Source organism: Aphelocoma coerulescens, chromosome 2 (assembly GCF_041296385.1).
Source record: "Aphelocoma coerulescens isolate FSJ_1873_10779 chromosome 2, UR_Acoe_1.0, whole genome shotgun sequence".
Taxonomy (NCBI): domain Eukaryota; kingdom Metazoa; phylum Chordata; class Aves; order Passeriformes; family Corvidae; genus Aphelocoma; species Aphelocoma coerulescens.
The window spans coordinates 10,031,164-10,058,660 of NC_091015.1; the positions used below are offsets into that span (position 1 = coordinate 10,031,164).

The window sequence follows — 27,497 nt, forward strand, 5'->3', positions numbered from 1 at the left end:
CATTTCTTTAGCATTGGGCTCTAGAGCCTGGCTCTGTACTTTGGGGCCTATCACCCCAAGTTGTCCAGAACATGGCTGCAAGGTAGGAAGGGGAATAAAAATCTACCTGTCCTGGCAGGAATCCAGAGAAGACTTGGGTGGTTTCTGCCAGAAACTGAAAACTTCTAAGACAAACTGGCAATAAGTTAATTAGACAGGCTTGCAGGTTAAATTCAGTGAAAGAAAGCCAAAAGTGTTCTGAGAGTATGTGGAATTCTCTGCAGCTCCTGAGTCTTCCTGCATCAGTGCATCATTAGAGGAAGCAGTTACCAGTGAAGAAAGTAGAAATGGATTGTTACAAGCCCATAAATACATCTGTGTTTTAATATGCACTATGAAGAAGGAGATTTTGGTCTCTCCCCTGCCTGATGGTTTTATGTTGGTTCCTTTTAGAATAGAAGGAGTTTCTAAAATAAGAGAATTTAAAACAAGAAATGTAAAACATTTAACATGTAAAACAAGAAATTCCAATTAATTGCTGAGGTACTAAAACTTAGGCCATAATTAACAAATAAATAAGCAAATGTACTTGAAATAAAGCAAGGTGCCTCAATAGTTGTGAGGACGTGAATCATAATTACTTTGGATTTCTTTGTGATAAAATATGAATAATGAATACCTACAAAGTGTCCTACATAGTCAGTTTATGGGAATCCATTTTAAAGATAAAGCCCAGGTCAACAAAGAAAAGAATCTATAAAGGCAACTGATCTGAATGGATAGATTATCCTGTCTGTAAAAGCACACATTGTAGCTACCTGCTGTGGTAGTTTTCTAGAAAAAGAAGGAGAAGATAAAGTGAAACAATTTTCACAAAGGGATTCTAGCTGCTGAAGTCTTTTTGGCTTTGAAAGAGAGATGTATGCATGTTTATTTGCTGAGCACTTTTGATGAGCAAAAGCAGTAGGAAAAACATAGATGCAAAACAGGAAGAAATATATCTAGTAAACACATGGATACAGGAAAACTGCAGGGGAGAAAATAAGCTTATTTTGATGCTGAATTTACCCCAAAGCATTGCTCTAGCATTAAATGTAAAACATGTGACGAACTAAGAAACTTTTATCATTGGAAAGCAATTGTCCTGATCAAATATGGATCCTTTATAGCAGTGATAAAAGGGAAATACTTTATTAAAGGGCTAACTCACCATTTACCTGCTGCAAAGATGGAGTAAGTCCTCTGAGCCATCAAGGAATTAATCACACCTTCCTCAGTTTGAAGCCTAACCTTTTCATCATTGTTCTGATGAAAAGATAAAAGCAGATTACTGAAGGCGAGTTTACAGGAGGATTCATGCTTGCTAAGGAATAGATGGAGCCAGGGATGTGTATGAAGAGAAGGCTAACCCAAAGGGCAGTAGGAAGACTGCCCTCACAGCAGGCTAAGGCTTCTGGTCAAAAACATACACAGTGTCCCCACTGCGTTTGAAAAAATACTGGGAATGGTGTTTCATGACACATTATGTTTGTTCAACCCAGGTATTACTTGGTGCATGCTGGTGTCTGAGTGGAAACCAGTACATCTGCCAGAAAACCCTGATAATCTGGAGATTTCTTACTGGCTACTGTACCCAACGAGGTACAGGATGTTTAAAATAGAGGCCAGTGTGCACGCACCACGTGCACTTGCACTCTCTGAAAAAAAAAAGCAGTAAGGCTCCAATCTGTGCAGTTCTACAGATAATCAGCCACACTTTGTAAACTCCTCTTACTACAGAGCAGTTACTGGAAGTTGAACAGAATTGCAAAAGCAGAGATAGATGGGCAAAGGGGGGCATTTCAAAGCTGAGCTAAATGCTGGTTTAGCATTTCTGCAGCTCATAAGGGCTGCTAACAACTGCTCCTGTCCAAGCCTGTTTCAGGCTGCCTTTTTTGTGGGGCACAGATTCTGGTATTTACACCTTGAGAGAAGTACAGAACAGACCAACGAAGTGGGCAGTAGCTATTTGCAACAAATGTACAAGTAAGAAGCATTTCTTCAGGTTTTTTGCTGGAGGACAGAAGTCTCATAGGTAATGCACCCCCACCACGGTTCCTGATATTCATGAGTCACAGAGATGTACTGCAAGGTTTTAGCAATTACCTTTAGTAAAGCTCATGTCTAATTGAGAAAGCTTTAATGGAGCAGATGCTGCCTGAAAAAGACAGAAAGGAACTGATTTATTAAGAATGGAAAATGTGTTTAGACAGAAATAGATGCTGCTTTGTGGGGGCATAGGTTCCTGCAGCATACTCTGAGTCCTCTTAAGGAGAGGACCCGGATACCAGAGAAGAGTAATGAGATGGTAGATACATCCATGCTAGAATGCAGTACCACCACTTTTTAGTATACTAAAGGCTTTTAATTTACAGCAGAAAATTTGAAATATGAAAGATTAAGTAGAGAAGATAGGAATTACTTCCCAACAGCAGATGATGATGAATGCACGTTGCAAAACCTAAGCAAAATCAAAGATGTGGGAAAAAAAAAAAAGCAGCATTCATGTGTGAGGCATTTATTTCAGTGTATCTTTCTACTTGATGTGGACTGGTGGTCAGCTTTGTTGGGTTCCAGTGAAGAATTGCTGAAGGCCAGCAAAGAAACCTTAACATCAGAACACAAGATTTTAAAAGCTTCTCTTTTAGTTGAAGGGGGGGAAATGTGAAGAACTCTGATGTTAAAGCTGATAGAGGTGAGAAGAGATGGAAGTGTTCCTTATGGCTGTTCTCAAATCCTAAAATACCAGAATCCAGAACATTTGCTTCAGAAATTATATCTTTAAATTGAGCATGGCCTATCTCATTACATGTTAAAGAAATAGGAATCTAAGAAATAGTAGGAACTCATTTATTGACATTCTTTAACGGGTTATGAAATAGTCATGGAAAGATTACACTAAAATCTTGGGCTGGTAATTTGAAGATGTCTTGAAATAAATGTAGCATGCAAATACTACCATTTTTAAATAATTTGTATTTTGTAAACAACTTCTTTCTGCTGGCATGGACCTCTTTGCCATTCTAGATGCCACCCCTGTGACAGACCAAAATTGTTACAATACACAGTTGGTGAAGTCTACTGTGTGTCTGCAAATACTCTTCCTTTAGACCAGTGAAAAACTGCTCTAAGTTTCTTATCCACTGGACAGCTGGAGCTCTAGGGACTGTTAAAGCATAGACACCATGCAGGGCTGACAATGAGTTTGTGCACAGGTGGGTCTGAATGAAAATCCGGTGATCTGGAAGGAGCTGTGTGTACGTGAGTGTAGGGGCAGAGAGAGAGGAACACCACAGCAGCATGCACGTTAAAGAAACTCTGGAGAAGCACTTAAAACAGAACACCTGGGGGAAAAAAGTGTGCAAAGAGTGCTATGGGACAAGTGCCACACAGGAAATGCTGGGAATCATGAACTCCATGGGAAATTGTTTCCTTCATTTGCATCAATTGAATTTAGGACAACAGAACTGTATGTATATTATTCTCAAATTAACATGATCGTGCCAAAGGGGTAACTGACTTATAACTGTCTTTCCCATCTATGTGACCCTTTTTTTTTTTAGCTTACTGGTTGGGTCCAAAGGATAGCCATAATTTGGATTGTTTGGGAAATCTAGTTCAATAGTGTGAAACCAGCAAATCCCCATAAAGGGGAGTTTCATGAATAGAGTTTTGCTTTTTCCCCCCCTCCCTTTTCCTCTCTCCACCTGATAGTAGAGTGACTTAATACCGAGTATCTGGGCTACCATTAAGGGACTTGGAGAAACCAGATTAACAGGTAAGAAATGAGCTATGTTAATGGAATGTGCATTATAAAAAGGCAAAGTGGTCCTTTTAGACAAAGTGTAAGAAAGGAGGTTATACTGTTTTCATGTGCTATGCCTACATATACTTTATATGAAAATGAAAATTTATTACTTGTTTTAACATATTTTTTTTTCAATAATTACGGGCTTGCTGTGGTATGGAAGTGACCTAATAGTTACAATTGTGACCTTTAAGTTATTGTTAATTTTACTGTCAGTATGTGCTTCACATCTTCTACTTAATGGTATGCTAATTGTACAGCAGGATGTCACATTCTCCAACATACAGATTCCCTATTTCAATTACAGCTAAGTAAATCTCCATTACTAATGAGTAAGCATTTCTTTTCCATGTACATTTGCATTATAATGGACATTTTCTTTGTGCACTAAAATTATTCTTTCCTTGACAACAACTATGTATTTTATTTTACAGTAAAGGCTACGACATGATGATTCATTCCTTTCTGTTGGGTTTATCTGTATTTAAATTGTCAAATGTTCTGGATAGCCTGACATTTTCTATTCCGTGTTATTTTTCTGTACTTACAGAATAAATGTATGTATTTTCTTTAAGACAACCTACTTAAGACAAATGACAAAGAAAAGTAAGCTTACGTACCGGTCATAAATTAAGTTGTACTTTTGAAATTGTTGCAGTGCTTCGCTCATGTTGCTGAGAAATCTCAGCTATTTATGTCAGTGCAAAGTGACCTTTATGATATAATGTTTGACAGATTTGAATATAAAGAACAAGTGACCACATATGACCCATATGATTGCAAGATCCCACTCTGCTTAACAGAGCATAGCTCTTTGGCTATTACACGCAGTCCCCCAAACGCATTTGCTGCCTGGCTGATGCATAGATTTACAAACACAGCGGGCAGCTGGGCACAATGAAGGGGGAAGGCCTCCTTTGGATCTGAGTTACGCACCTTTGCTGCCAAATCCGCTCCCTCTCGGGGCCAGTCACTGGTGCCACTGAACCGCTGAACTTGGGCAGGCAGCGAGGATTCCCTTTGTCTGCCAGCACAGTGACCTGGGAGGCCTTCCCTGCCCTGCGTCAGGAAACAGAGTCCCTGTGGCGGAGATCCTTCCTTCAGTCTGCATGGCCCTGGGAAAATGTATCACCTTTTATACACAAATAAGGACTGTGAGTTTTAATGATAGCCTAACCTTTGATAATATGCAGCAAAGGTGTTGCTTTGATATTGGTGGGGCCACTCCCTATGCAGTAAATTATGTTAGAAGGATCTTTTTTAGATGCCCAGAGGTTTATGTATCAAAGAGAGTGCATTAATTAACAGTCATTAATATTCTTGATGATTTTTAAATTGGCCTGGTGGTGGGTGTGTATATGGATAAGAATGATGGGTGCTGGGTTCTTTTAATCATATTTGGGCTATTTTAAAGAAGTAAAATGTGGTGAAAGTGTCAGGTAGCATTCCAGGAATGCAGGAGGAAATGTGTGCAACCAAAAGTTAGAACTAACAGATTGATTTCCTGGTCACTGTGCATGAATTCTTTCTAGCCTTGTGTATATCCTGATAATCAGATGGCTTACAGTATAGATACAAAGTTTGTTTTGTTTTTATTTTGAAAGGCCTACGGTATGCAGCCTTTTTCCCAGACAGCAGCAAAAAACAAGGTGAACAATTTTTGCACTATGTGGTTTTGAATTCTGTCATATTTTCTATTACGTTTCTGTCTTCCATTAGGATAGCTTAGTTTACTCTCTTAGCCACCACCATCATCCATATCACTCCCGGTCCCGAGTTCAGTGTGCGTCCCGTGTGTCCGCGGGCTCCCGGGGCTGCCCGCGGCCGCTCGGATGCCGCAGCTCCGGGCGCTGTCCCCGCGGCCGCCCTTGGGCCGCTGCTTTCGGGAGCGGCCGGCGACACCTGGCGGTGCGAGCGGGAACTGCAGCCCCGCCGCGCCCGCGGCTGCAGGAGCGTCCTGACCTGCCCGACCCCGAGCGCTGGCAGCCGGAGCTGGGCACAGTTAAACTAATCCCATTTCCTGCATGAAAAAAAAAAAACAAACAAACCCTAAACCCAACAAAGTGCTGGGAGCACATTCCCCTCCCATTCACACACAGGTAAACCGAGAGAAGCAATAACCAACATTTCATTGTTGTTGGAGGAAAATTAATTCCTCTGACCTCGCTATTGAAGTCAATAGGGCAGTTGTCCACAAGGGTTATGTGCCTTTTTAAAATATTTTTTTATTAGCTTTTCAAATATATTGCACAAATTAATGTTTTATGTGTACTTATGCACTAAATATACTGCATTAAACTCAAACATTTTTCTGTGAAAAACCTTGTATTTAGAAATAATGAGGTTTTCAAAACTTTACCGTGTGAATACTGAAGGAAGCTTCTTCTGGTGTTTTATTTAACGTCATGGTTTCTGGCTTGAGTGTATGATTTTTCTTGCCAGCAAATATATTTCCGTATGTTTATGAAATTCCACATCTCTTTGCCAGCATATTTCTTAACAATGGAATATCTGGGAGATACGAATACATAACTAGTGCAAACAAAAATTAAGAATCCTGGTATCCTGATTCTGTGGTGAAATTGCAGGACCTCTTAGAGTCTTCTCAGTTTAATTTTTATCTACTATACCTTCAACCAAAACTGATTATTTTCCTCGCTTAATTGGCCCTTTACTGCCACCTGATTTTTTTTTTTTCATTTCATACATACAGTTAATATAAAAGAAATACAAAACACTACTTTATCCTGATTTTTCTCAGTCTGCAGGCAATTCAAGTTCACCAATAATGCAGTATCTTTAGTTGTTTACAAAATATCCTAAAGAAAGGGCTCCCAAAGTACACAGCCACTGGACTTTGGAAGGGGAAAGATTTGGTGAAACAAGAAAGTGTTCTTTACAGCCAAATTTGGTGGTGTTATGCCATTTTGAGATATACAGAATTTGCCAATATAATGAAATGAGGAGAAATGATTACAGGTCAAGTTACTCTGTTAATCTGCACAACAAAGGAGGGCAAAGTTCTGAGTTCAAAAATCACTGGTTAAGATTTCATAGGGTGGTTTTTCTCCTCTAAACTTGCTGCCCCTGCAATCCAACATTCATGGTACATAAACTTTAGTGCAGGCAGTTTGGGTTGAGGCTGTCCCAAAACCTCTTGTGTTCATGGGGGCTCTGGTCAGATGAGTTCTGTACACAACACGGCTGCTCTTCAGCAGAAGGGACTGGAAGCGCCACTTGTGTGTGGCACTTCTTACGCTGCTCCGCTGGAGGAGACCTTTCACACAAGGACTGCAGTTCCCAGGCACAGAATAATGAAAATCAGACAAATGCCAGTTCTGGCAGTCGGTGGGAATTGCTAACTCCACCTTTACAACATGACATTAAAAATAGCTTGATCTGATTTTTACCGAGATAATTTATTGAAGAATAGGAGTAATTTTTTCAGAGATCTGAACCCATTGAAAAGTGACATTTGACATGAAAAGGCATTGGGAGTTTTATCTGAGATATGACAGCTATTTTGTCTTCTAAGTGTAGGGAAAACTGTGGCATTTCAGATAACAAACATAAACATTTAACAGTGGCCACTGGCAATTCTGCTTGGTTTTAGAACTACAGATTCCTAGAGCAAAATTCTGCTTCCAAATTATATGCATGCTGCTCTCATTTATTTCAGCAAAGCTTGTGCACGTTTCAAAGGTCAGAATTTGGCCGTTGGGGGTGAATTTTCAAGGAAGAGTATATTAAAGACATCTGTGCATCACAGAACCATATCCTTTGTCTTCTGTAGAATGTTTCAGGAATGAGCCTGGTGCTATTTGAGCACGGCAAGTGAAACATTTTATATTTTTTGAATTGCATTGGGATTGCTTAGCAGAAACATTTCTTGCAGTAATTGGTTCATTATTTCATTTATTTCTTGTATCTCAACACTTTAATGCTGAAAAGTTGTCAGTTTTAAGACAGTAGAGACTGGAAGGGACCGCCCTTCATAAAATTACAGTTGAAAATATACAGTAACAATCAAACTAAGGGAAATAGTCCAAGAAAATAGGTATGGTCTGTTGAGGTGCACAAACTTTTGTTTGCAGTCTAATACAGAGAGGTCAACAAATGTTTTACACAAAGGTAGAAAACAAACCCACTTTTCATTGTGGACAGAGCTCATATTTGAAATTGTAACTAATCAGACACTTGAAAAAACGAAAACTTGGCATTCATATTTTATTGGCGTTAGTGTGTATTAAATTGATGAAGGTCTTTAAGCACGTAGGTTTTCCCCTGTTTTTTAAACATTATACACCACTTAAAATGTTTATAATGTCTAATTGCTGCTGGATTTCAAGACATATCAATTTTGTTCTTAGTTCCTGCAGATTTTGACAGAATGTCATACCAAAATATTTTGTATTTTTTGTAGGACTGGGAAACAGAAAATCATGACTGGTATTGTTTTGAATGCCATTTGCCTGGAGAGGTGTTGATATGTGACCTGTGTTTTCGTGTGTATCATTCCAAGTGTTTGTCTGATGAGTTCAGGCTTAGAGACAGCAGTAGTCACTGGCAGTGCCCAGTTTGCAGGGTGAGTACCTATGAGATTTCATGTGCTGATTAGAGGATTGATATTCATTAATAGATTCATTAAGGTGTCCAGATGGTCTGGCCAGGTTAATGGGTAAAGAACTGAATATTGAAACGATGGTACATACCTAGAGCATCTATGCAGAGGTACCAAAATGTGGTGCCTGTAGCAGATGGCTATTTTTGAAGACTCCAACAAGTTCTACTTGCACAGTACCCTGTGTCAGAGTGTGTGCACCTAAGTGCAGTAAAGTGTGGGAACTTTCAACAAGAGTAAACAAATTGCTGTATAAAATGCTACTGTTTTTACTTAACATCATTTTAATGAATCATTTTTGTATTTTGATGACTTGCATTCTTAATATTTTATTGGAATGATATTTTACATTATAAAGCCACAATCATGTTACTGATGAAGGCAGTATCAAAAATATGGAGTTAAATCCTGCTTTTCATTTACTGATGTGGATTCTGTTGGTGCAAAAAGGGCAATCTGGATTTCACTCAGGGCGTCCATATCTATGTTGCTTTTTCTTTAAAAATGCTATTCTTATGAGTATGGTAGGGAGACAGCAAAAAGTATATTTTATATATTTTCCAAGAATGGGCATATCTGTTGTCTATGTGTCATTAGAAGACTAAACATTCTAGTCAGGATGGTACCTAGCCTTGAATCAGCCAAATACCTATTGCTGTTTTCATCTCTGTATCACCTCCCCAAATGGAGCACTTCACTAGGCTTCCTACAGAGCTAGGCTCCCTTCCTGTGGAAGGAATAATGCATATGAACGTTTCAGATAAAACTGTTGGTACAGAAAGGCATAAAACTGCCAGTTCCACTCTGCCTAGGATTGCTGGAGGGAGAGGCAATTCCTTTGCAAAAGCTTGGATTTAGCTGTAGAGCAGCAGACTGATCATAAGATTATCTGTGCTGCAGGGAATGCGAGGTTTCAGGCACTTCGTTGGATGGAGAAGCAGTTGTTGAAAACACGTGGCTTGTTTTGTTTCAAAACAGCACTTTTTGACTGCTGTTACCTTAGAACAAGTTGTAAAAAACCTGTTGCCTCAGACTGGGAGCTCTCAGGGTTTAGGGAAATAGCAAGAAAATCAAGCCTGCCTCAAGGAAGTTGAAAGTAATGAAAAAGAAGTAGTGGCAGGGAATAAACTGTTAAGAATAAAGATAAATACTGCATCTCTCCATATTGAATTGCTAGCATTTAATTTAGCTAGTCAATATTCCCTCTGTTAAAGACAATGTATGACCATATATAAATGAATTGCTTTCAGATTTTTAAATAAATCTCTAATTTAAATTGTTGGGTGTTATTATAAATATTAATAATTCCTATAAATAGTTAAAATTAGGTAAACTGCATCTAGTCTCCACTCTAGTTTGCTCGGAATTTTAGATGATGCCTGGTGAGAGTAGAGAATGTAGATGGTTTATGCCACCTTGTGTATGTGGTGGTTTTATAACATCTTGTAACATGGATGTCCTCAGAGTGGAAATGCTGAATCATTGCTTGAAATATGCTCCGATACGTCAGCTTGGAGAACAGTTTGACTTTCATCCTGAAGCCTTGATGTCCTTTATGGCAAAGATATTAAATAAATGTTTACCTTAAAAAAAAGTCCTGTGAAACTTGAGCCATGTACTTTCTGCCTATCTTTCTGCATATTGGTTCCTTTTTTGTTATACGAATATAAGGAGAGCTTTTGGGGGCTCTTAAATACTTCCTGCCTTTGGCTTGCTTAGTGCCTCAGGTGAAGATCAACCTATTTTTGTGAATATTGCCATTGTGAATGCCATGGCATCCTTCCTCCCTCTTTGCCAGCAGCTCCTCTTTTTGTTGTTGTTAATTCAAATCCCTTCAAGCCCTAATTCTGCAAACTTGGACTAGGGAGGCTTGCACAGTCCCTGTAAGCGTGGGAGTCAGCATCCTTGCGTCAGTATTCATCCTTCAGTATTCTGCTACTTTCTCCCCACCCTCCTAGGAAATGACTGATCTAATTTCATTTTAAAGGCAAGAAAGTGGCCTATATTCAAAAAACTAATAATGTGGAGAGAGCCCTGGCTGATGTCCAGAGGGCGTTGCAGAGCTTAACCATGTTGCATAAGGGCAGTGGGGGATTTACGTTGCATTATCAGCCGTAAATATGTACCTTCAAGAAAAGTGATAGCTGGGACAAAGAGATACATATATTTTCATATTTAATTCTCATAACTGGACATAGCACTTTTCACTTGGAGATTTCAAGGCTCTACAAAAGTGAAGTAAAAGTGTGTTTAAAACATAATATATTGGGAGAAATAATCTAAGAACACTTCATTCTTATGTAAAGATTGCTTCTATAATGCTGCCAAGGTCAGCAAGCCTTTGGATTTTTCATTTCACAATTTCTCATTGTATTAGTTTGATCAACCTGTGCAGCTTTATCTTGCACACTTGACTACTCAGAACTATTTTATAAAGGCCATTGCTAAGGATTTGTTCATAACTAAAATATATTTTTCCTCCCATATAATTTATAACAAGCCCTTTCATACCTTGTTCTGAACTCTGTTTGCCTGCTCATGGTTTTTCTCCACTGCATCCATAAACAACAATGTCCAGTTCCTCATTTGTTTCTTTTTTTAACTTGATGGTACCACTCTGAATATATTTCTACTCTATATAACTCTCAGCAGGAGTCAAAAGTCAAACAAAGTTCAATTCAAACCACATTGCACTGGCTGAAATTTTTCCCTGACTTTTGACTAATCACTGTCTTAAGTGAAATAAATTGGCATTATCAGCAAAATTCCTGGTAGGCAGGTCACAAGAGAAAAACTTAATATTGAATGAGCTTAGAGATTACATTTTTCACTACTGGAATAGTCCATTCAAGACAGGGTTAGTCAGCTGTTTCTGAAGGAGAAGGAGACTTGTACATTTATTGCTGCTCTTCAATAAGATAAAACAAGGGAATTAATTTTCTTCAGCTGTTAATTTAGTACCTAAAGACTACAAAAAGTACTGCCAAAATACTAACTTTTTGGAGGGGGAATAGATATATACAAAATTATGAATAGGAGAATACTGATCACATGTTGGTGTAACTATTATTATTTCTTCTCTAAAAATCCAAATTTAAAAAAAAATATAGGAAGGCAAAATTCAGCATATTGATATATCATTTGTCCTAGAGAAATAGATTTTGATTCATGAAATAGAAGGAAAGAATTATTCATGTGTTTTCACTTGGCTCTTAAATTTTTTTACAATCATGTGATCAGTTTGGTCTTCCATGTATGTTCTTTGCAAGGACTTATATCCAATTTACCTATCGTAGTGGGTGTTTCAATATTCCTGGGGTTTATACATAGGACACTAAAGTAATCTGTAGAGTTTAAGATATTAAGTACTGTGCTGATAAGTATTCTATAAATAGGCTGTTTCTGAGTTCTGGTACTGTACTGAGCATTTCCTAGACTACATAAAAATAAACCATTATGCAGTTCACAATCGACTTCAGACAAAATTTGACAAGTGAGAATGACAAGCAGTAGAAAGTTAGAAGCACAGAAAGATGGAGGTTACTTAAGTGAAGTTGCTCAAGTGCTCAGATTAGGGGGGTTTAGGTACCAGCTGTCAGTCAAGGTGGTTAATGCAAAATACAAGGAAGGAGGAAATAATACTAATTTATTGACTTATTTTATGGTATTATGGCAGGAGTTTGTTAGAGACCGGTATTGGGAAACATATTCTAGAAACAGGATTTGGTGTGATCACACAAATAATAATCATGGATTGATGGTAAAGGGAAGTCCTAGTGCAGGACCAGTTTTAGCAGCACATGGCTCAGTGCACAGAGCCCACACCTGAGGAGGTTTTAATTCTCAGCAGGTCCCTCCCATGCACCCTGGAGTAAATCAGGGAGCTGACAGAACAGGGCGCTGCATAGGACATACTGAATGAAGTATAAAGGAATTTGTCCACAGCAGTGAGAAAACTGGGAAACCTCCACTTAGAGCCTCCTGCCACCTTCTTTGTGCACATAAAAGCATATTTAATTCATATGATACTTCATATTCAGAAAGTGCTTAATGCACCATACAAGTAGAAATCAATTTGTGGATTCAGCTGTAACATTTCCAAAAGCACCTGGTGCTTTAAAAGTCTAGTTTTACTGCATTTGACCATGAAAGAGGCAAGTCTTAGGGCATATTTTGCTCATGCAGAAGCTTTTCTGTGTGATACTTAGGGCACATAGTGCACTGATTGCTCTGAGACCCATTCCATGTGCCTGCATACCTTTCTTAATAGTACCGGAAACCTGAGGACCTGAGGGTTGGAAGTTTGAGAGGGCGGCAGAGCGGTAAAGCTTTCCATATGTAGCACCAAATTCCTCTGGCAATTTAAGCCCTGGAAGAGTCCAAGGGCTAGTGTGTAAAGCAAGAAGTTTCTAAAGGGCAGTGGTGAGTGTATGTTAGACTCATGCTCATAGTGCCTCTCTGCAAATAGACCCCTTGAAACCTGAATTGCTTCTGAAAATGCAATGGATGCCTTAGAAACATGTATCTGTCATTGAGCAGCCTTCACATAATCCATCACTGAACTGAGATGCAGCTCTTTGATGTATACACAGAACAGGTGAGGGAGGAAGGGAAAAATATTCATTAATGGGAGATTATAGGGAAATGGAAACCTCTTTAAATGGAGCAAATGTAATTTAAATGCTTACAGCTAGACAGAATGCTGGCACTGACACCTTGCATTTCTTAGAGATTTCCTATTTTTTCTCTTCAAATGAAAGATTGCAGCAACTGCAGTACAGTGGCCACTGCCACCCTGGGAGTTGAGAGCTCCATGCTAACTCAGAGTGCTGAGGTTTGTCGCTTCCATCATCCCTGGTGCTACTGAAGGATGGAGTGTTTCTTGGAAGTGCCCCTGGCTGCTCTACCCTCATGTGGGTTTGTAAAGTCTTGCAGTGAATTCCTGCACTTTAAGTATGTCAGAATTGCTAAATAAGTCACACCTGCACTGTGCAATATATTGCTACCCTCTTTATGAGTTAGGCAGTATAATTAATCTGGAATAGTGAATATAAAGAGCAATGTAACCTTCAGGTACCAGAAGAAACAGATGTGCTGCAGAGAATAAGGCAAATATAAGGTATTTCCTGCACCCACAAGAAGAGAGTTGGGCTGCAGCCTTGGCCTTTCACCTACCAAATCTCATTAATCTTCTACATGAGGATTGCTATTGTGAAGGTTATTACTTCACTCCTACATCCCCTGTGTAAACACTGGGCCTGACCAAGCCTTTCAGTTTACCTTGATTCAAAGCAGAAGGTTTGCAGATTTCTCTAAAGCAATGGTGTGACTTAGGAGTTGTCCATGTTGCAGGTTAACCCCAGCAGGTAGCTGAGCACCCCGTGGCTGCTCTCTCATGTCTCTTCAACACCCAGCTGAAAAAGAAAACAAAACAGAAGTGGTGCAAAGGCAGTCACTGCCCACCCTCCATGGACAGATTGATGCCCAGACAGTTCCTGAGCTAAAGATGGTTACATTCCCCCTAGGCCCTGCTCTTCCTTTCTATCGTTGAGCATGACGTTATATGCCATGGAATATCTCTTTGGTTAGTCAGGTCATCTGCCTTGTTGTGTCTTCTCCCAACCTCTTGTGTACTCCCCAATCTAGTCACTGTCTATTCACTGTGGGGGCAGAGTGAGAAACTGCCAAGGCCTTTGCGTTGTGCAAACACTGTTCAGCAAGAGCTAAAACATCCATGTGTTATCAGCACTGTTTTGGGCACAAATCTAAACCACACCACCATACGAGCTGCTGTGAAGACAATTACTTTCATCCCAGCCAGACCTAGTACAGTCCTATACTAAGATAATTTGTCCCACAAATAGGCTATCTACAAGTGTAAGGATCCTGATATTTTGGGGGCTGGATTAAATCTTAGCAGTCTCCTTGAAAGAAACTTGAACAAGGTTTGCAGTAGAGTATCTTAGTAGATCTTACAGGGAAAAGATAGTGGATCTTGCCACTATCATTGTTTTTGTTGCCTGAAAGTAGGAAATTAGAAAAATGAAAACTTAATTTTCATTTATATTTGCTTCTATAGTGCTCTGCCAAAAAAGGGACTTGAAAGTGGGTATATTATCTTGTGTCAGAGTAATATAAATAGATTTTATGCAAATCACAGTCCCCAGCTAGTATTATCTATTTTCTTGCTTTAAGTGGCTCTAGGTTGACTTCTCTGAGAACACTACAAGTCTTCAAAATACAAAGAAGGGGTTTTTTTATTAAAAAATTACACATTTTGCAGTATAACTTCCGAAGAATGTGTGATTGCTACCTCCTAAATGGCTAATTATTGCTGAAAAGTGAATGAAGTGGTTGAAATGTAACTTGCTTTCTACAAAGGGTGAGCAACCGTGCCATAAAAAGACATTTTCCTGGCTCATAGGCTCCAATTCTCTAAATTTATTACCTTTCAAAATTTAGTAGAGGAACATGGAGATCAAGTTTTTCTTAAAATAAATCAGTGTGGTGATTTGAAAGAAAAGTGAAAAAATCAAAGTTTGCCAGAATTGGCAAGTTAATTATATCATTTTCATTGGTGCTTAAGATGATATTAATTGCTGACATCAATAACTATACAAAGCTAGCTATCTATCTTTTCTTATGATCTGAAGGATAAGACTGTAAACCATCTATCTCAACAGTCTCTTTCAAACTGTCTTGCCCAGCAGGGCATGAAAAATGGTTCACATGAATTCTGAAATACTTTCAAAGGATGATAAATTCAGAGCCATGTCAGAAAAAGAGGTGTAGGACTAGTCAGTGCAAGTGAATTTTATTGTGTCCTTATAAGTTTCAGTCTTTTAAAATGCTGTGTCATTAGCAAGCACGCAGCACTCCGGTGCCTGAAATGACAAAATGACAGCAGCGTTTCATAATGCAGATAATTTAATGCACATTTGGGTTTTCATTTGCAGTAGCAATGTTGGTTTGTGAGAAACTGAATAGGTGATTTGAATTCCAGCAGAATGCACGTTCTCATGGCAGTCAGAGTGAAACATGAATATACAGAAGGTGATTCAGATATATAGTGCAAGATAAAATTCTCTGTCAGTCCAGAGTTTGGAAGGAAGATCAGGCAACCATTAATATTACGAAAATAATGCTTAAAGGAACTGTAGGTATTAGAAATACCTGGGGCTGGCCCTTTCCACAACAGAGAGTTTTTCCTAGTCAGGAGAAAGCTATAGTGTTGTTATGAACAGTGCAGTATCTGAGTAGGTTCGTGACTGAACTGGTATTTCAGCACAGTTTGTAATGATTCTAATTGCTGTTAAGCAATCAAATGAGCAGCTTTGCAGGTAGTGCTGTGTACAGTTTTGTTTTAACAAAGAGGTAGTAAGTACAATCCAGAGATGTACAGGTTTGCTATAGCACAGGGGAACAGCCTGTGATTTTCAGTCTCCTTAGTGTCTTGCAGGAGGAATATAAACAGGGGAGACACAATCAAATCCTATCAGCTTTTTTTTGCACTGATGTGTAATTTTACCCTTGCCAAGTAAATTTGTAAAAGCAGTTGTTCTGTACTCTGTGTGCTCCCTATGTCCAGAGTCACATATAATTAATTCATTGAAAAATAGCACACTTCTAGTGACTGATAATTTTTAAGCCTCATACTTCTTTGAGTTACCTACTGGAACATGCATTCGTTTTTTTCTTGTGTTTGCTAAGCAACCATCATCTGCACAATTATGTGGACCTTGCTAAAGACCATGAGATTCTGAGGATGTAACAGCCAGTTTGGTCCACACAGGTTGCACACAAGTGGTGAAATGGGGCATGACAAGGGGAGGACTCAGCCTGGCAGTCAGTGCACAAGGAGGTGGGAGGAGGAGTGAATGTCTTGCAAGAGATGTGAGCAATTAGAAACACTTCAGGATAATAAACCTGGAACCCATGCTGTTGTTTCACCATGATTTTGTTTTGCAAAGCTACTGTAGGTAAAAGCAGGGAGGAGGTAGCACTCTTCAGCCAGCTGTTGTAAGGCCATGCAGAACTGTGCACAGCTGCTGTGAGCTGGAATCTGAAAGGCTGCTTTGTAAGAGCACATTGGGCATTTGCAGAGAGACATCTTCTCTCTAGCAGCACGTTTTCTGTATGCAGGGCTTCTCACTAGCCTGATTATACTTTGAAGGGTGGGGTTAAGTCTCTATACTAGTCTAAGATGAGAAGCAAAAACTCTGGATCTTGAACTGCTAAAAAGTAGTCATCTGTGTTCCAGAATCCAGATTAAATTTTATTAAGGAAGAACCACAAAAATCCCAAACTGCTATGTTTCTTGAGCAGTAAAAAGTGCTCTGAGTTTCAACTGGCTAGAGCCAATTAGACTTCCTCCCAGATGGTGTCATTTTGCTTAGTAAGCACATAATTTTTAGATGGTACAGGATATTATTTTAAAAATTATTTCTTATTTTACTAAAATTATTAATGGCTTGCTAATGAAAAGACCATTAAATAAATTTTGAAAGCTGCTCCCTAAAATGCCTTTCTTCATTGCTTTATTCTAATTAGGCACTTTTTTTATGGATACAAGTGGAAATAAAACTTGTGATTTTTCTGTAGCTGAAGTTCTCAGCCCAGACATAATTCAAAGCAACACATATAGTTGTTGTGGCGTGTTAGTGTTACTAATTTCCCAGAAAAGATTTTCCCTAAGAAATAGTGTTTTATGTGATTCAAAGTTACCTTTTCAAATTAAGTGTTAATGCAGAGAAAATGTTTATTGGCTGGATTTTGAAGTCGAGTTTAAAATAATAATATCATCCTGTTTTTCTTTGGCAGAGTATCAAGAAGAAAAACACAAGTAAACAAGAGATGAGCACATACCTGCGATTCATAGTGTCTCGTATGAAGGAGCGGGTGAGTGTGAGACAGGGAGGTTTATTCAGTGTTGTGCTGCACTGTGGAGGGTCATTGTGGGTGCTCAAGTGTGACTGTGCAGGGAGGAGGGCTACAAGAGGGTGGGTTTTATTTCTCATGTCACAAGCAGTGTCTGTGTTTCCATATACACTTATCAGGCCCCATGGCTCGGATCAGTATCGCCCTGGCAGGAGCAGGTTATGCCATGGGCCTGTGGTTCCTCTGACATGGACATTTTTCAGGTTTGAGACACGTAATCTCAGTGATCCCCAGTTTGCCCTTGTGTAGTCCCCACCTGAAATATTCCAAACTATTGCATTTTCTAATCTTCTTTTATGTGTTTTAAGCAGATTCTTCATGCAATAACAAACACTGTCTCGTGGTCCTTTCAGGCTATAGATCTAAACAAGAAAGGGAAGGACAACAAACACCCAATGTATCGAAGGCTGGTGCACTCAGCTGTTGATGTTCCTACTATACAGGAGGTAGAGTGACTTGCTTTCTAAATTCCACACTGGTTTTGTGTCTTTTAACAGTGAAGGTCTAAAAAGTCCTAATCCTATTTAATTCTCTTTATGATCAGTATTTCAGTGTTGTATCCAGCATTGGATATGGAAGCTTAACATTTCAAACTTTTCCTCATAAATATGTTACCATGTAAAACCATTTTGAGTGGTGCCTAGTTTTCAGACACAGAATATCCTCAATTCTTTTTTTGTACTAAAGTTTTACTAGGAGCTGCAGGTAGCTAAAATCTTAGAGAAAGCACTGTTTAACTAAATCAACGAGACTCAAGTGCTTATGTTTGCATCTCTGGCCCAATGTTCTTGACCATATTCCAATTTCAGTCATTATGCCCTTGTGTAGGTGTCAGCTTTATAAACATCCAAATGATTCATAAAGAACCAATCATTTTGTTCATCATGAAAAACCAGATTCACCCAAAACATTTGTTTTGCATTAATTGTTCCAAAAATAAAGTACTAATAAATATTTTGTCCCTTTTTTTCTGAACCAAAGGTCTGATCATGACTCATATAAATCAACTGCACATGACCATAATGAACAGCATACTCATCTTTACTCATTCCTGCAACTGGATTGCTATGCAGTGCTGTGGTATATCTTGCCCTTTACAACCACAGATGTGAAGAGCCTTTGTTTTATTATTAAAATGCATGCATAAACAATAGCTTCACTGACAGTTTTGGACACCAGCACTGCTGCCTGTCTAGAAGTGCTGGCAACACTGGTTGGGCCTGAAAATAGATCAGGCTTTCCTTTCACTCTGTCAACTTCTGCTGCTTCCACAGAAGGTCTTTTGGCCTTGATAGCATTCTATAAGCTGATGTTGTTTTGTTTGATGATTGCAGTTGTCATAGATGTTCTTGAGAGAGCACAACTGAAAATGTTGCATTCCTTATCGGACAAAAGGCCATACTAGGAAAATTAATTGCATGGCCCCATATAGGCATTTGTTATGAGTTTGGAAGACTGGGACAATCAGCTTGCATCAGAAAGCACTGACTGTCAACCGAAGATCTTGGACGTTTAAAGGCAGTCAACATTGATTTGAAACTAGCTGATATTTTAAGGTATAAAATGTTCACCTCAGGGGACATATTTCAGTTTGAACAAATGTTCTGGGCCACACCTTATGCTGAAGCTACTCCAGATTCATCTTGTTACAACCAGGAAAATCTTTTTTAAACTTGGTGAAGTATTAAAGAATCTATTTTACTTCTGAGCGTTGCATAAAGGAACCATTGCAAAAAGTTCAGCCAGTGCTCTGGTACTAACAAACCATGTCAAAGAGTTGTAAGTATTCCTTTTGTATGCAGGAAAGGCAGTGTCTGATCTGTGTTGCATAATGCAAATTTCTGTGAAAGCTTCTCTGCATAAAACAGGTACATCACTTTTAAGAGTTTTCTCACAGTCTTGTGTTTTCTTTTGTGTAGAAAGTAAATGAAGGAAAGTACAGGAGTTATGAGGAGTTCAAAGCAGATGCTCAGCTTCTTCTACACAACACGGTGATTTTCTATGGAGGTAAAATACTACATTTACTGTTTGCCTTGTTTGATTCGTCTTTATTTGTAGGAAACTCACAAGTTCAGGATTGAATTTGGTATTAGATAGTCTTAAGTATGAATTAAGTCATTTGAAAGCCTTTAAAAATCAAAGTGCATAAGGGTCTTTTCTGGCCCACCTACTACAGAACTATTTTCATCCTCCCTGGCTAAACCTCTTAGTGGGAATTTACACCTTTGCCATCCTGTTCCTTCTTCAGCAAAGTCCTAAGTCAGTCTATACTGCAGATTTTTGCCAATATACATATGTTGTCCTAGGGTACAGTAGGGTTTCTCTGCTGTGTCAGCAGAAACATGTACTATAGACATATTTCTTTTACTTTTGGGCAATATCTGCCATATTGCGACAGCAAATGTAGCTGCATCCACACCAGAAGTGTGCTGCTGGTGCAGTGTGAAGGTACAGCCATCGGAGAAGCTGACAGGCACTGGGAAGGTAATGAGCGACTGATTGGAAGTCAAAAAACACCACCACCATTTCCAGAAGCTGTAGCCAGGTCCTGTTTTCCAGAGCCATCATTTCAGTAAGAATGTGGTTCTCCCCTGCAGACGTGGCCTCCCCATCAGGGAGACTGGGAGGAGGGTAGCATCAGTCTGTTTGCAGATTCACACTGTGGCTGATGGGGAAAGATGTGAATATGGTAGGAGAGGAATACATGGGTGTAAAGGGAGATTCAGTGATAAACAGTCTGTGAAGCATCACTCAGAGCAGAGAGCAGAGGGCCATGTTTTAGGACAACTGCAGTGTGTCATTAAGACACAAGCAGAGAAAGAGACTGAATCCATATTAAGAGCAACTGTGTCTCCCTTCTGCTGCTCCTCCTCAGATGTGTGCTTGTATTGTTTGGTGTAAAAGCAGTATTGTTGAATATAAATATGACACAGAAAACAAATATTGAACTGATTGTTAGAAAATTTTAAATGGAAGGGCTGTCCAAGTGATTAAATTATGTTTTGTCTTCTTAAGCACAACAATTATAGCATGAAAGTCACAGCAATGACAGCTGCAAATCTTTGTGAGCACTGTGATCATACTGTGATTGTTTATACCATCTATTTTTAATTTATAGCGGACAGTGAACAAGCTGATATAGCAAGGATGCTTTACAAAGACACCTGCCATGAAGTAAGTACTACCAAGTAACCAAGATGTAGTTAAGATATTTAATTTTCATTTCAGAATCTAAGAAATTATTCTTCATATTACAAAAAAAAAAAAAGGTGTGCAATTGAATTACAAATTTTCTCCCGACTGTGTAGCAGCTGATTGAGAATTCCTTTTTCTTTTTCTTCAGTTTTTTTCTGTTGGTTGGTTGGGTTTTGCAGTTGTAGTTGTTGGGGTTTTGCTGGGTTTTTTTTTTGCAACTAGATTGTAATTTTAAAAACATTGATATTCAAATTTTAATTTTGAAAATAATCAGGTAATACATATTTGGACTAGAAATAATTGTACTTAAAATACAAATTGAACCTGAGGTGAGATTGCTACTAAATTCTGTAATTGGCATCAAAACATTTCTCCACATTCAGAGGACACCAAAAAATACAGCTGAGGAGCTGGCACACTTTCTCCTTTTGTACAGTTGAATTACTTCTTTCACACTGTACTTTAAATATTTGATGAATTTTAAGAACTATTCTTTGCATTTCATCTATAATAGATGATTAATATGTCAATTAGTCTTCTCCCTCTGCCTGGGTTTTCTGAAACATGAAGAATGTTTCTTCAGGTTGTCTTTCGGCCTCTCACATCCCACCTCAGTTTCACGCCTTTAGTTTGCATGGATGGAAGTTCTCCACCAAATTACCAAGCAGGGCTGAAAAATTTTACTGCTTAAGGGAGAGGGATGCTACTGAAATCACAGAAATAGGATTATTTTTGCTTATTTACCTTCTTTTGTTTTTCAGCTGGATGAACTGCAGCTTTGCAAGAACTGTTTCTATTTGTCAAATGCGCGACCTGACAATTGGTTCTGCTATCCTTGTGTATGTTGCTGACACAGATTTTTATTTGTTTGCTTTTCTGTATAAAAGCCTGCAGTTTTGGTGTCATTAATGCACTGAATATTCCACTTCAGGGGGCTTGTTTCAAAGGCATAGTTAAGACTCTGTAAGCCTGGATATTTTGCACAAGTGAAGTGTTGATTGAAGTTCAAAGCTGTAACAATATAGGTTATAAAATTTGGGTATCAGCCAGTTACAACAGTTTCACAAGAAAATAAGGAGCTTACAGAACTAAAATTTTGCTCCTGAATGAAGCTAAAAAGACATGTTAATTTTTAGTCTGCTTAAGATCTCTGTTTTCAATAGACAGTTATACCCTTTTCAGACTTTGTTGTTTTGGGGTTTTTTTACTTTGATACAAGCAATATCTCTAACAAGGAAATCTATTGTAAGAAGATAAAAATGAAAAAAGCACTAGACACAAACAGTAACCATATTTTTAAGGTACTGGCATAGTATTACAGCAGAATATTTGTGGGAGATAGCAGTACAATATTTCATATCTACTAATAAATCCAACTTTTTTCCCAGATACCTAATCATGAGCTGGTTTGGGCCAAAATGAAAGGCTTTGGGTTTTGGCCAGCCAAAGTCATGCAGAAAGAGGACAATCAAGTTGATGTCCGCTTTTTTGGCCATCACCACCAAAGGTAATTTATTAATTCCATGTGCTGCTTTTTACAAACAATATTAAAAGAATTTATCTCATCTATCATGTTGTAAATCCTGGCTCAGCTTGTTGCCAGCATTAGAAATACTGAATGCTTTCCCATAATGGTTTCAGAAAATTTAAAGTTCAGTCTAACACATGTGAAGTGTCCAAATGGCTCAGAGATTCTCTTTCCACAGTTGCCAGAAGGATGTTCCTTAATGCCATTTTAATTAAAGACAGTAAGTGAACTTCAGCTTCACTTGCCCAGCTTCACATGGGTGGCAGCCTGATAATCCAGGCCAAGGTGAAAATTGGCAGAAATGTTCTCCTTCTACCAGCAGTATTGACTTTGTGCAGTTTCTCATTTGAGCTGAGGCACTGCAATTTTGTGGTTTAGTACCATGATATATATCACAAATGTTTGTGTCTCACTGCTAGAACATTGACAGGCCTCCTGCTGGGAGCCAGTTTGCAATTTCAGAGAATCACTCTTTACATTGGAAACTTAACTCTTAGAGATCAGCTTTTGGTTCTCTCTCCAGTTGGTTGTTCACCATTTGGGGAGGTTTGTAGCAGTGTTACAGTGGATGTACTGTTGTTTGGGGTTTTTTTAATGTTTCATTTATGTGCCTATAATGTGAGGACAGGAGACATTTCCAAAGTAATTCGTGGTTGTTGGGAGGTGGTATATTTTGGTGCACCCCAAAAGGGCCTAGACAATTCCGTAACAGTGTTTTAGGAGACTGTTTATTTAAATTGCTTTCAGTGTAACTTTCACAGTATATAACATCTTTTCACATGTTTTATGAACTACCAAGACTTTCTAATAGTCATAAAGTGAGTAAAGGATCTTTACTGGTGCCTCAGTCACAGAAAGGTTTTTACCTTGAATGTGTTTACAAATGCAGTTTATTTCTTTAGTAATCTTTTGCTTTGAGTTCACACAGTTTAAAACTACTTAACAAAGTAACCTGGCACCTTTGGGATGAGGTGCTTGCAACTTCTTAAATGTGTGCTGATACAAAAGGCAAAGGATGTTTAACTAGAGTGGCATTGCTGTGCTGGACTTGGACAGCAGGCCAAATTCTTGGCTGGTGTAAATTGGCATTGTTTCTTTGTCTTCACTGAAATTAAATTTATATTGCAAGAATAAAGAATCTGTTCACAAACATATAATTTGTTGATTATTTAATCTGTTAGGCAGATGTGCATGGCACTGACTCTGTATCTTCAATGTTCAAGCTTGGTGCTTGGTATAACTTTCAAAATGTCAAGACCTGCCCATCTAACTCTCTGAGGATTCTCTGAACATATTTAAGAGGACAAAGTAACTTTGAAACCAAGTCACTGGCGTGAATTCAGTCCAAAGAAACATGACAGTCCCCACAAAAGTTCAGTCCTGATAGACAGGGGCCCAGGCTGCAAAATGTCTCTATTCCAGGTGAAGAGTTGGTACATTCCTTGACAGTTTTAGCAAGGAGGTCAAGAGCTAAACTGGATTAGCATATGAACCTCCGATCAAAACTGTTTCTGTGTCTGACTCAGGGCATTTAGCAAGAGAGCAGGTAAGAGATGGTACTGGGGAAGGTTTGTGGCTCATCAAAAATGAGAGAGACTTTTAGCCATAGTACCCACAGCTAACAAGTATTTATAATAACAAAAATGTCTAACAGTATGCAGTCCATTTTTTTTCAAGTGTGTTGAGTTTAAAAAAAGAAATCAAAGTAAAAAGGAATTGTCAGTGATCGGCCATTGTGAAAAACTGCTTTTGAAGTCAGTTCCTCAGGTCAGGATCCTTCACCTGTATTATTTAATGTTTCTGAACCTGTCTGTACTGTGTATTCAAAAGGGCCTGGATCCCCTCTGAAAACATTCAAGATATCACAGTTAACATCCACCGGCTGCACGTGAAACGCAGTATGGGATGGAAGAAGGCCTGTGATGAGCTGGAACTGCACCAGCGTTTTCTTCGTGAGGGGAGATTCTGGAAATCAAAGAATGAGGACAAAGGGGAAGAGGAGGCAGAGTCGAGTATCTCTTCCACTAGCAATGAGCAAGTGAGTGCTGCTACAATATTAGCAATCAGGGCCATTCATTAAAGAGTACAAAGATGATATATTTTTTATTAATGTGCTATTAAATTAGCCTTGTGCACTGTCTGCAGGTTTGTGATGACAAGAGGGTTCAAAGGCTTATTGTCCCTCTGTTTTTTAGCTCAGTAATAGCAAGAATACAGATTTTCCTCTTTCCTTAGTTTCTTGGATGACCTTTGGGACGTTTCAAAGTGTTTGTCACTTACAGCACCTTGATGAGACAGATCAAGATTTCTAAAGTTAAATAGGAATGGTCAAGTCAAATGTCACAGATATCAGATGGACTGCAACACTGCCTTCTTGGAGCCCTATCAAGGGCCAGCCCTGTAGCTGCTTAGCCTTTTCACAGCTGGAGTATGTTCACTTTGGACTCTGTCCTGCTTTCAGATCCATGAGTAACACCAGCCGTGACATTTTCAGCAGGTCCAACTAAAGTTAGGTGCAAACGTTGCACTTGGGGACCATGTGACCAGCAAGATCAAAGTCATTAAAAATAATTCTGCAAAACAAGAAAAATTTCATTGTTTATAACAAAGGGAACAAACAGCCAAGATCCAAAACTTTGTATTTCCATATGGAAATTCCCTTATCATAGCTGATCTTTACTAGTCATTCATCGTCCAAGAGGGTATTATATATTCACTACTAGTGACTTGGCAGTAAGATTTTCATAGTGTGTAGGATGCTTCTCTGTATTTTTGGCAGCCCTTTCCCTGGCAACATCTTTTCTCATTTAAAACCACTCTCTAAGTCTGTATTTAAAAAAAAATTGGTGTATTTTGACCCTCTTCCTTTGTCCTTTTGTCAAACAGGTCTATCGCCCAATTTGGAACTAAAAAATTAAAAGTTTATAAAACTGTATGTTGTAGTGGGAGGTTGTTCCTTATCAAAGTGGTTTTAGGGTTTTTTAGCCTAGTTTGCTTAGCTAACCCTTTGTAACCCCTTTGTTTAAAGTCTGGTGTGCAGTCATTCAACAACCTGTGGTAAAACAGGAAAATGGTCACAAATAAAAGATAACAGTGGTATTTTCACATTTTTTTCAGAAGTGTCAGTCGCAGGGTCTGAAGTGTCCATTTATGTATTTTCTCTTTGATGCCATCTGTTCATCCTTCACTTGGCAAATGCTTATACCTGTTTTAGTGGTTTCCCAGATAAAGGGAACACAAGAGTAGCCATCAAACTCACTGTTCTGCTGTAGTCTGCAGTATCCTGTTACTAACACTAGCTAGTACTGCATGCTTCAAAAGCAGTAAGAACTTCTCTACAAGCACCATAAGATAATGACCATCAACTTAGATCTCATCCTTGTTTCTATTGTGAGAGTAACTTTTATTCTAAAGCATTAAGTTCCATACCCCTCCAGTTATAATCCAGTCTGGATGTTCTTACCATATTTACATACTTACATTCGCTTTACAATCACTGCTGTTTTCTGGCATCAAACAAGATCTGATTTCTAAGTATGGGTCACTAATACCAGAATATCTCAGAAAATGAGTGTTTAAGCTTGTGGGTGAAATGAAGAAAGGAATGGTTAAGAATATTTTAGCAAATGCATATTGAATGTTAGAACTTGTTCATTAATTTTGTTCCTTTGTGCATTCATAGTCATCAGTGATAACGTAGAAAGTTTAATGTGTACACTTCTCATTTAAGAACATTTAATTAAACTTTCTATTTGATACCTTAAAAATTGCAAATAATCACAAATAAAAGGCACATCGGTCATGTTACAATGAAAGCCGCTTACATGAACTGGTTTTTGGATTGATTCTATATGCTTTTCTTAATGTTCACAGCTGAAGGTTACTCAGGAACCAAGAGCAAAGAAAGGACGACGTAACCAGAGTATGGAACTCAAAAAAGAAGTGAGTGACCTAAATGATTGTGTTTGTAGAGATAACAAGTACAAAAAGTCTGAAATTTTAATAGACACACCTTCAGTTTCAGTCACCTTTTACTGATTTTACAGTATTAGTCTTGGATGTTCCAGCCCCACAGCTTGGTCCTCCTTGCTAACAAATGTAATTGTGCCTCCCGCACGTAAGTAATGTGTGTCTGTCATCATGGGAAGATTCTGTATTGTGAATAAAGGAAGTCAGCTTACAACATTTCTTTTTTAATAACAAATTCAGGCTATCAGCAAGTCCATAAACAGCAGAAATTAGTAAGTGCAATCGAGACTGTTAAGTTTATGAACTACCGTATCCACTTTGTCTGTGGGGCTTCCCTGTTTATCCCGCTTGCACACGCAGGATCAGGGAACCAAGGGCTGCGTTATTGCGTGCGTACACAAGGGGGCACTTATAGAGAGAGCCGTAAATCTGTTCCCGAACCGTCAAGGACTTTTTCCTGGCCTTGTTCCAGCTGCAGGAGTAATGCTAAGAAAAATTTGCACATATGTCCATTCCTTGCAAGAGGACTCGGGGTGCCATTGCAGAGGAGGGTGCACGTACTGTAGCACCAGGGCTCCCTGTGGTGGCTGGAATACAGATGTGGCCACTCATAATTCCTGGGCACCTGCCCCCCCCATTGTACCTGACCCCATAGGAGGCAGCTTTGTTGATGGAGGCAGTGACACAGTCTGTGCTCCCTGGGGCACAAACTGTGTTTGAGTGCAAGATAGGGAGATTACAGGAGGATGTCTCACCATTCTTATTGTGTTTTCTGTCAAGCGAATACTGTAATTTGCTTCATATATTTATGTCTTAACATTTGCCTTCTTAGCTCTGATCAGTGATCCAGAAGTCAATCACAGTGACCTCTTAGAGCGTAATTGATTGCAAAAGGGAATACACAGTCAGCCTTTTGAATGGTGTGAGCAATGCTTCATCACACAGACAGGCACAAAGTCCAGTCCTGAGCAAGGCTTTGTCTCTACACTGTAAAATGAGCATTCAAACATCCCACTTGAAAAAAAAAAAATTATTGTTTGTGTCTTCAGACACTTCAAATAGCAATAAGTGTTCTCAGGAGTGTAACTTCGATCTGTTCTAAAGAGCAGGAGCAATTGGTGATACAGGGTAATAGCACAGGCAGCTAAATTCAGTACAGTACACTACAGTAACTGTGACTTCTTTCTTGATAATTGTGTAATTATATAGAGCTTCTGTGGTCATCCAAGTCTAGTTCTATGTTATTGGAAGCAAGACGTAGACTCTCATTAGCCTTTCATCTTCAAAGGACCTTTGAAGTACTAATCAATCTTTGCAGCAGTTCTATGGAATCAGTGGAATATTTCAGACTCCAGTGGAGCCTGCTGGGCCAGGGGAAGCCCAGAGTTTGCCAAAACAATTCAGGAGCCTTGGCCATGCAA

At 38.9% G+C, this 27,497-nt stretch overlaps 1 protein-coding gene across 3 annotated transcripts in view; it reads left to right on the forward strand.

Annotated features, from left to right (window-relative positions):
• Positions 1-27,497, forward strand: part of ZMYND11 (zinc finger MYND-type containing 11) — a 105,570-nt gene that overhangs the window by 69,122 nt on the left and 8,951 nt on the right. The window contains exons 4-13 of one of the 3 annotated variants that reach the window (XM_069006432.1): positions 5,431-5,475; positions 8,250-8,411; positions 17,268-17,345; positions 17,738-17,830; positions 19,304-19,391; positions 20,503-20,558; positions 21,341-21,418; positions 21,968-22,086; positions 23,938-24,145; positions 25,981-26,049. In XM_069006432.1, coding sequence (XP_068862533.1) covers positions 5,431-5,475; positions 8,250-8,411; positions 17,268-17,345; positions 17,738-17,830; positions 19,304-19,391; positions 20,503-20,558; positions 21,341-21,418; positions 21,968-22,086; positions 23,938-24,145; positions 25,981-26,049 — 996 coding nt within the window. The remainder of the gene's footprint in view (positions 1-5,430; positions 5,476-8,249; positions 8,412-17,267; positions 17,346-17,737; positions 17,831-19,303; positions 19,392-20,502; positions 20,559-21,340; positions 21,419-21,967; positions 22,087-23,937; positions 24,146-25,980; positions 26,050-27,497) is intronic. The other 2 variants (XM_069006433.1, XM_069006434.1) reach the window with 2 other exon arrangements.